The sequence below is a fragment of the Rhea americana genome, unplaced genomic scaffold (assembly GCF_003343005.1).
Source record: "Rhea americana isolate MKP2758 unplaced genomic scaffold, rheAme1 scaffold_46, whole genome shotgun sequence".
NCBI classification, from domain to species: domain Eukaryota; kingdom Metazoa; phylum Chordata; class Aves; order Rheiformes; family Rheidae; genus Rhea; species Rhea americana.
This window is the reverse complement of record NW_028186601.1, coordinates 5,884,619-5,894,871: the sequence shown is the minus strand read 5'-3', so window position 1 is coordinate 5,894,871 and position 10,253 is coordinate 5,884,619. Positions and strand designations below refer to the sequence as shown.

General features: G+C 35.6%; 1 protein-coding gene across 1 annotated transcript; it reads right to left on the bottom strand.

The window, feature by feature from the left end:
* Window positions 1–205: 205 nt before the first annotated feature.
* Window positions 206–8,227, bottom strand: ANKRD46 (ankyrin repeat domain 46). The gene is made up of 3 exons (XM_085316338.1): window positions 7,886–8,227; window positions 6,433–6,591; window positions 206–1,730 (listed from the first exon to the last, which is right to left on the bottom strand). Exons 1-3 carry the CDS (start codon window positions 8,194–8,196, stop codon window positions 1,514–1,516), a joined length of 687 nt encoding a protein of 228 aa, XP_085172464.1. The 5' UTR covers window positions 8,197–8,227; the 3' UTR covers window positions 206–1,513.
* Between the last annotated feature and the right edge of the window lie 2,026 nt (window positions 8,228–10,253).

Below are 10,253 nucleotides of genomic sequence, written 5' to 3'. Positions count from 1 at the left end.
GAAATAATGTCAAGAATTATTCAGATGCAGTTTAGAATGCAGCCTATGTCAGACACTGGAAACAAAGGCAACAATTGACTTCACTCAACCCCTCAAAATATACACACGGTAGCAGACTAGAGAGGGGCAATTACTGCTATCACTACTTACTGTAATTTATAATTTTATAAATGTTTGATTTCATATAGCAACAGTTTAAGAGCCATTAATTAAAAAACTGATTTATTAGGTTTGTAGAATTCATTTTGTTTGGGATTTTCAAGGACAACCAAGGAAGTCAGATAGGATAACCAAGGGAGTCAGATATCTAACCACCATGGAAGGAAGGAATCTTAACTGAAAACCTACAACTTATTATGTAATATCTTCACAKATGTCATTAAAAAAGTATTTGACAGATTCATACCCTTAGATTATTAACAAATAAACAAAAGATTTCACAACTGAAGTACAGAATGGGACAGGATACTATATCATACAATATTCTTAAACATTTTAAATACTTGTATTCTGTGTACTCAGAAAATAGTTCACAAGCCTATAAGTGTCATGTGAAAACAACCAAAATGGAAAATAATTCTATAAAGAAATTCTATCTAATGGAGCTCGCTCCACAAATATGAAAATGATACAAATACATGGTTCAGTTTGGTCCTTGTGGAGGAAAAAAAACTCTCACCCTTCATGACATAATATTTCACAAAGACAAGGCATTACAGAATTGTTAGATACAGAGCAGAACATCTAAATCACTTTTTATCTACCCTTACAAAGAAAAGTTTGCTTAGTAAAATTACAACAAAAAGGTGTATTTTAAAACCTAAGGCTGAAACAACTTTGCTTCCAAAGCACTACAAACACCTTTATTTTACAAAATTTGCTTCAGGCAGATATTACACAAACATCAAAATCATTTGGATAAGAGACACTATGTTAATCTAATAAATAAAGGCTTGATCTATACATTAAAGATGTAGTAAGGTTTGAAATATTTCTCATTTTTTTATACACTAAGAGATGTGAAACTATGGAAAGGAACTAAGAGAACCATGCAGTTACAAGTTATCATTGTATGTTTATCAGAGTAYAGTATTATTCTTGTAACTTAAGAAGAACTTTTAAAATAATATTTTCCTTTCAACTGAAACAGAAAAAAAATGCTGTAATAGATTTACTTTTCATATGGAAAAATAAAATAATTTGGTCTTGTACATTTTTCATGATCAAGAATTTAATATTACGCAAGGCCTTTTCTAATTATAATAATTTAGCAATAGGGACACGTATCTACACATCTTGTTACAAGTCAAGATAAGTCAGAGGTAGCTCAGGAATCCGTTAGAATTTAGTGTTTTAGTTTAAATGAATTAATCTCTCTTTAAAAAGGGTTAATATTAAATACAAAAGGCAAATATATATACAGCTGCCACTGCCTGCACCAAGAAGGTAATTCCAAGAAGCTCAAAATAAGATTACAACACAGAAAAGCACAGTGCTCTTCTTCACATTCGCTTCAGTGCACCAGTTCAGGCTGATTTTCTACAAACGGAAGCACCCCACTAACATAGTAAGCTATTCCAAGAGACAGAAGAGCAATGACAATAATCAGGAGCAGCACCCGCCAGAAGCCCAGGTCTTCCACAAACTCTTGCCATGTTGTGCGGAAACTGGAAAGAACTCCTTCACCTTGCTGTAGGTTTGGATTAAGAAGGGAATGGCTTTCCATCGCACTAGGGAGAATTAAAAATACAAAGCAAAGGAATGCACCTTTAAGTATGACAGTAATCCTACTAAGAGCAACTGAAACATTTTAATTTAAAAGTCTAAACCCACTCAGAGATTTATAGCACTGCCTTTGCTAAATCAAGACAAAGCAGATTAAGAAAAGGATCCTAACTCTAAACTTGACTTATTTGAAAAGATACGTATTAACTTATGTGATGACACCAATATTTGTACATGTGTGATTGTACAGTTTGCAGGCTTGCAACTTCAAAGCCTTCAAAAGTCAGTCTTCATAATTCCTAAGAAAGGTTTTGTAAATGTAATGGTCCATAAGCTAAAACTCTAAGGGGCACGGCTGGTATTACTAAAACAAACAGTAAATTACAATTTAAATGTAAACTCTGTAGCACACAATAGAAACTATAATCAATATAAATTAGATAATAAACTATGTAGTAATCCTCATTACTCTCCAGGTTAGGTTTAACTCAGTTGGTTAGAGCGTGGTGGTAATAATGTCAAGGTTGCAGGTTCGATCCCCGTACGGGTCACTCGTTTGAGGGTTGGACTAGATGACCTCCAGAGGTCCCTTTCAACCTTACTGATTCTATCTATGATTCTATGATTTCTTTGTTACAAGGCCTCTTCTCTAGCATAAAAATGTCAGAGAAAACAATAAATTTGGACAAAAACGAAGTTTTGAAACTTTCTGATCTAGAAGATAAATTAGCATTGCTGTGCTCTCTGCCACGCAGCATTCAGCAACTGCTCTGAAGTTTTAACATTCTACTACCAATCCATTAGGTCCCCTCAAACGGACAGACTACAAGTTAGGGACCAGAACTCTCACTTTTAAATGCGGCAAATATGAAATTAGAATGTCAGAGTCATCGTGACAATGAATCATCTTGAGAAAAAAATGTAAGTTGTTTAAAATACTACATGGCTTCTTACAACAAGCTCCCATTTGTGTTGGTTTCACAAATGCTTTATAGTATGAAACTGTTCCTCTGTTACTGTATGACAAACATCATGAACAGTCGGAAAATTTTCTCATCACTGGATTTCATAAACACTTGTGTACAATTTTAGTCATCTGCATAGTCCTGCTTCTCACTTGAGTGTAATTACATATAAAAGTGTTTACATGATCAGGCTCTGACAAGCGTAGAAAGGAAATGAAGCTGACTAGGTACACAGTGATGTAAAAGAATAAGGTAAGCAGAGTAAAAACATTTTTTCCCCTCTCTTCTAACTGCTTTCAGTTACTACATTCTCTAGGTATCTCACATCAGTAATAAGACAAGACATTTTAGGGAAGAGTAATTTCCTAGTCAAAAACAGTTGTATAAATGCTATTGTGCTTGGTGAGATAATAAATTGACAAACCATTGTTATTACAAAAAAGTCTCATTTGTGAATCTCTCTTCTAATATTACACAATGGAAAAACTTTGCAGAAAAACTTCACACCGTTCATCCAGTATTTTTTTTTCTTAGTAAGTACAGCCACTGAAGAATAATTAGACTAAAATTCCCATAGCTTACTGAAAATCACAATGTCATGTGCAGAAAATTTCAGAAATTACTTATTAAACAGCTTGTCTATTTTTGCTTTTTAAATATTTACTTTACTATAAAGCTATTTTAGCTTGCCCTTAGCTGCAGGAGTTAGTCATCTTGCTTGCTTATTATAATTTCCCAAGCAAAACAGAGTTTTACAGAAGACAGCTATTGGTGTAGAACAGTACTACTCACTCATTAACTAGTTAATACATAACCATAGAGAGGTTTATATAAATGTGCAATGCAATTTAAATGAAAGATCATATGCTTGCTCATTAAAAAGAAAAGGATGGACAAAAAATATTTTTGAAATTTTATACTACAATCAAATTAAAAGCAGTGTTATTCAAGACATTTTTCTTATTATGAAGAAATGCTAATACAGCAATGTATACTACAGAAGAGTTCGTGCCATATAGCACAGATGTTCTTTTTCCTTTCTAGCAAAACATTAAAGTTCACGTTTGGGTGCACTTGTGGGCAGTCACAGCTCATGTTGGGCTGTGTAGATTAAAAAAAAGATAAGTCTGTGCTGAACCAGAGAGAGTCCTGCCTGACAGTACAGTGGGAGGAGTGCAAAGTGAGAGAGGAGAAATTTGACTTGAGAACCTTGTTTTGACCTTTGCTCCCAAGTCAGCAGCAACTGTATGCAGCATGAAGCAGAAAACTGTTGTTCAAGGGTGAAGTTCATGTTCAGAAAAAAACAATCATTATCCTTCCATAGGTGGTTCACACATCTTGGAAGAGAACGGGGGGAGGGAGCAGAGCAAGAGGGCAAAAGACACTCCAAGTGTCTCTAAATTGGGGGAGGAGGGGGATGCAAAGAGGGAGGAGAGAAGCTGCGGAGGTCTGAAAAGCCAACTGTTACAAAGACATTATTTATTTACAAAGCAAACAGCAAACTTGGCTTTTGCTGCTGACAGCATCTACTATGTGTTATTTTTAAAAATATGTATTTCAGACATTTTAAATATGTTCACAAACAAGCTGGGGAGTGCACTGTTTACAGGTCTGTACCTCTCCCCAAGGAGAGTTGCCGGCTTCCTTGCCAAATCAAACAATGTAACATTTATGAAGGTCAAATAACAGAGAGGAAGCTATGTTCATTAAAGGGAGACTGTCAAATCAAAAATCATAATTTAAAGGGGGATCACCTTTTGTAAAACAAAAACAACCTCAATGCATTTCTGCGCCACAAGCAATTTTTAATAAGATTTAGTAAGATTCAGAAAGACAATATGCAATAAGTTCTAATAATTAATATCAATGTAATTTGGAGAATAATATTTAACTTTGTATTTCAGAACTTAAAACAGTCTCTGTGATGAGTTGGGGTTATGGAGTTTTATTGGGGTTATGTAAGAAAGATCTTCCAATCTGCTCACTGGGAGTATTTATTTTGCACAATTTCTGTAATATTATTGGCTTTCATTTTTAGATACCAATTTCATCTAGACAGTTTAATTATCATTTACAGTGAGGGCTGTGTACATTTGGATACAAACTGGACCAAAACAATGTGACAAGACTCCCAGCTTTCTGTGATATAATGGTCCAGCAGTCATAGCTGTTCATCATTATTAGAAAACATTAAAAATTCAGCATTTGGATAAATTCAGTACAAGAGCAAGCATTTCAAAACAATGTAAGATCCTCGTTTGTAATATATATTTTAGAAAAAGAGCACGGCAGAGGATGTCTTGTGCTATTACTCTCAGTCCCACACTTCGTCACCTGCACTTGCTATTCGGTGGGTTCCAGAAGAGGATTAGCCTCCTTTGAAACTTGCAAGGTTTCTTGCCTCATTCAAATCCTAAGAGAAAGCTCTCTTGGAAGCTCCCTGTAGAAAGCCACCCTCAATTTTCAATCATAAATTTTATCTGTCTCCTCTGGCTCTTGTGCTAGACTCTTTTGTCTTAAACATCTATTTTATGTTGTTCAAAAACAGTGTTTCTAGACACACCTCCTCAACCTTCACTCTGTCAGGCTAAAACAAGCTATATACACCTCTTTTCACAAGGGAAAGTCTCTGTTCCTTAATCACCTGAGTAATCTTGATCCACTCTTATTAAAGGATAACTGCAACTTGCCTGATTGGGGATAAACAGCACAGTAATGTATTACACAAGGAGTTACCATTGCTTTTTACAATGGCATTAACAGTTTCCCATACGTAGTGAAAATATCTCACCTTGTGCATTCTAGGATTTCACTGCCTTTTTCAGGGCAGCATTACCTCCTGTTACTGAATAATATACCAAGCATTTTCTGCTGCACCATCATTTTCCACTGAGGAATTCCCATTCTATGGCATATTACTTTAAGTAAATAAAGCTGCATTTTGTGCTAACTGAATCACAATTCATTACTACTACTTTCTTCTCCCTAGTCATCCACTTCTTTTTGTCTGGCACCCTAAATTTCCTCCGAGTTGCCTGTATCTCACTTCTAAGTATCATTAACACATTACTTCTTTGTGTGCCAATACCATTCATGAGAACTTTAGATAAGCACAGTACCAGGATCAGGTCTTCAGGAATTCATTAGTAACTTCCTTCTAACCCAATACTTCCTGTGAAATTGTCAGCAATTTTCCTGAAATTATCAATAGCTCTTTAGCCACTATACAATTCTTATTTTCTTCTCCTTTCTTTGTAATGAAATTTCATGTATGACATGCTATCAAATACTTTACTCAGTTTCAAATGGATGAAAAGTCTGCTATCTAGTCTTCTTTCAGAAAATCCAACATATTATCAAAAGGATGCTAGGTTAATCTTTGATACTGCCACTTTGACACATCTTTACTTTGGCTACGTGATAAGTCGTAAAGCATCTGGTTTTTGGAGACTGTAATGGAAGACTCAGTAGTTATTAAAACTGTTTCTATCATAAAATGACAACCTCAATAGAAAAATGTCTTTTTTCCTTACATTTTGTCTGTTTAAAGAAATTTTTCCAAATCGTAATATTTGATTTTGATTTGGTCTGATAACATTAGGCCACTTGATATGTGTTTTGAGAGGAACAAACAAGTAAGTCAAATCATAAAAATCTGAAAGCAATAAGCATTTACTACTAAACACATACTTTACATATACTTTATTATTTCTCCTGATAATTCTTTCTGTTTTGTAAATACCTTTCACTTTCAGCAGTCTGCATTGTTTCCAGCTTAGAGTGAGCTCCTCTGTTAAATCCTTTCACCTCCTGCTCCTCCAAAGATTCCAGCAGTCTAATCACATCTTTATTTACACCTCTTCGTTTTGCAAGAACAAGCGGTGTTGCACCTTGGTGATTGCTAAAATAACCCGACAAAAGGGCGTGAGAAGAAAAGATGCTCTTAAAATAGAAATTTTGTAATAAGACAGCTCAATGTAACATACAGTGTACAATTTATGAAGTCCTCCTATCTTCTGCCATGTAAGACAGGAGGCAATTCCCACCTACGAAAGGATAGCATAACTGACTACAGAAAAAAAAAATCAGTATATTTCATTTTAAAATGACACAACTCTATTTTTTCCTCCAGACAAATAAAAATTCTTAGCAAATTAATCCAACTAGAATCTTTGAGTATTATAACAATAAATGAACAGTAAGTTTATGGTAACGTTTAAGACCAAGCTTGATTTCAAGAAGTAATTGTGCAGGCTAGTTCCTCATAGTTCCTTTTTCCACATGGGTGTTAGGACAACAGGTAAAAATTAAATAAAATATAGATGGTCTCCCTGCTACTATTAAAATAACAATGAATAGTACCTGCTGCCCTCAGATTAAGGATTTTCACCAAAAAGTTATTCAAGGTAAGTAAAAAACAAACAAACAAACAAAAAAAAAAAAAAAAAAAAAAAACAAAGGCATGAAGAATATGGTCTGCCAATAACTAGTTTTGCTGAGCTGAAAGAGTGAACAAAGGACAGATGAAAGACTCAAAGATTTTGAACTTACTACTGATGTTTTTCACCTGCTGCTAAAGTGCAGAAAAGTCAATAACAATATAATGTAGCTGATGCATTGAAACAGCTAGTTATTTTACAGTTTGAAAGCTTTCATCTGAGCACTGGCAGCTGCTAGAAGCCAGAAGAAAAGAATATACAATAATTAAAAGGACTGAGTCACAGACTTTGCAGGAGGAGAACACTGAAAGGAATCATTGTCACCAAGGGAGTATGCGTATGAACAGATGCACACATATACTGTATTTTCTCTTATACAGTAGAGCAATTAAAACATTAGAAATGTGGTAAAGAAAATTAGTTTAAAGTAGTCAATGTGATTTTCTTCTTTGATGCTAATCACTCACATCTGGTTATCTGGCCATACTAGGATAGCCATGTTATCAAGGAGGCAGGATTACATATAGCAGCCCAGACCACCAGCTGCTATTCTTATTTGCTCTGTTTGCTGCACGTGACCAGCAAGAGTCGCCTTTTATTGTTATCCTGTCTTTTTATTAAGTGATAGCTTAAAAAATTGAACTGTACTAAATATAACATTTCAGCAGCAACCAATTTGTATACACAATGCTCTGAAGTTGGAACGCTATTATATTATAAAATTTGTGCTATAAATAAAAAAAGAAAGTGACTTACCAAATGTCAATTTTAAGTCCGTTAGAAACAAGGAACTGGATGGTATCCACATGCCCACACAGGTGAAGGGCTGTGTTACCTTGGTAATCAGTGGCTAGCAAGTCAGCACCAAATTTATGCAAGAGCTGACAGATGTCTACATTTCCTCTAGCTGCTGCAAGATGAAGGCCAGTTCGACCACGACTGTCACGAATATTTGGGTCAAAACCACTCTCTAACAGTCTTTTGGAATAGTTAAAATCTCCATCAATGCAAGCCTGCAGCAGTGGCACATTTGTCTGCGAAGAGTCGTTTACAAAAACGTAGGACATTGTTCTGATGCTCTCTGCAGTATGTTACAAAACCTGCAAGTAAAAGTGGAAAGAAATGATGGTGAAACCAGGCAAATAAATACAATGTAAATATTTTGTAGACTAATGAGGTTCCCAAACAAGAATGCAAACAAGCTTATAAACAAACTCTGAAATCTTCCTATCCTACATACTAATTTTATGTGCTGCATTCTCTTCTGATCTCCTCTTAAGTCTTATTCACCTCCCAAAACAGCAGCAAAGCTTCGTTATTTCAGAAAACTGCATTGAATCTATGCCTCAAGACAGCTGAGTAACTTTCACCTAGGAAGAGATCAAATAAGTAGTTTTGATATTAAAGGGCAAAACATTTTCTATCAGAACTACAGGAAAGGAGAAAAACAATCAYATTTCATAAACCAGAGACTATAGGCAAGTCACCTAACAGATACAGTAACACTAGCTGCAATTCTTAGTAAGTATTAACAGTTACTCCAGTGGGATTTCCTCCATCTCTATTTTGAATTTTGATGCACAAAGCATAGTAAATTGCTGAGAATGCTTGATTAGTATGAATATTAACTCCTTTATTCTGCAAAAAATACATTTTCAGCACTCTTTGCAGTACATTATTTTTGTAGTACCATAGATGCACCAACTTCTGAATAAGCAAGAAGAGACATGGACCAGGGGAAGCCAAATGTTTTATGTAAAATAGCTCTACAGAAAGCAAAAACTGGTAACAGGAGAACAAGGAGTACAAAGAGAACAGTGGTAAAATCAAGTTAGGATCTAGGACACTTGTGGGTTCAACTTGTCCACTAGAACCTTAGTACAGAGAAGTACAAACGTAGCTTCTCTAGTTTAACATTAGATGAAGCAGCAAATCCTTTTCTGTATTAGGACCTGTTGGAAGATGACAAAACTTGCTTCACCATGCATATTTTGATAACAAATATTTTCATGAAGCATGATTTAAGTTTTACGGAAGAATATTTTAAAGATGATTCAAATAATGAGGAGATAATTCATAACACTGGGTACCTATGAGACATAGAAAGATAACAAAAACAATATGGTGAAAAAAAGAGAATGACTATGCAAGAGCTCATAAAACATGCACAAGAATGATGATAAGAAATGAAAACATCTAGGAGAGTGAATAATAAACCTTTGCATTGCCTTAGGAGGCAAAAAAATCATATTTATCAGTAAGAATTCATAGAAGAAATCTCAATACAGACATGACAGTTCAAGTGACAGGAAGGAAAAGTGATTTTATTAGATAAGCTTTGAATAGAAACAGAACTGAAATTCACTTGAAACAGAATCTTTCAGGTGATCAGGTTTTTACCAGTGGGAAAGGAGATGAACTGACAGATTTTGAAGATTCAGTATTTCAGGCCTGTGATGTAACAGTGTTCTAGTTAACTATCTGAAGCTTTTATAAGATTGTCACACACACATTTTTATTTTGTCATCTATATAAGGTATCCTTCCACACCAGCGCACTCATTCAGCTAGGGGAACAGAAACATGGCCAACAGCCAGAGAATTTGATTTAAACCTCAGAATCACAGAATGACTGAGGTTGGAAGGCACCTCTGGAAATCATCTAGTCCAACCCCCCTACTTATTCAGAGCCACCTACAGCAGATTGCATAAGATCGTGTCCAGGAAGGTTTTGAGCATCTCCAGAGAAGGAGAGGCGACCTCTCTGTGCAACCAGTTCCAATGCTCTGTCACCCTCACAGTAAAGAAGTTCTTCCTCATATTCAGGAGGAACTTCCTATGGTTCAATTCATGCCCGGTGTCTTGTGTCCTGTCGCATGGCACCACTGAAAAGAGTTCAGCCCAGTTCCCTTGAAACTCTCCCCCAACTTAAGATATTTGTAGGCGTTGATGAGATCCCCTCTCAGTCTTGTTCAGGCTAAAGAGATCCAGCTCTTACAGCCTTTCCTCATAGGACAGTCGCTCCAGTCCTCTGATCATCCTCATAGCCCTACGGTGGACTCTCTCCAGTAGCTCCGTGTCTCTTGTACTGGGGAGCCCAGAACTGGATGCAGTACTCCAGATGA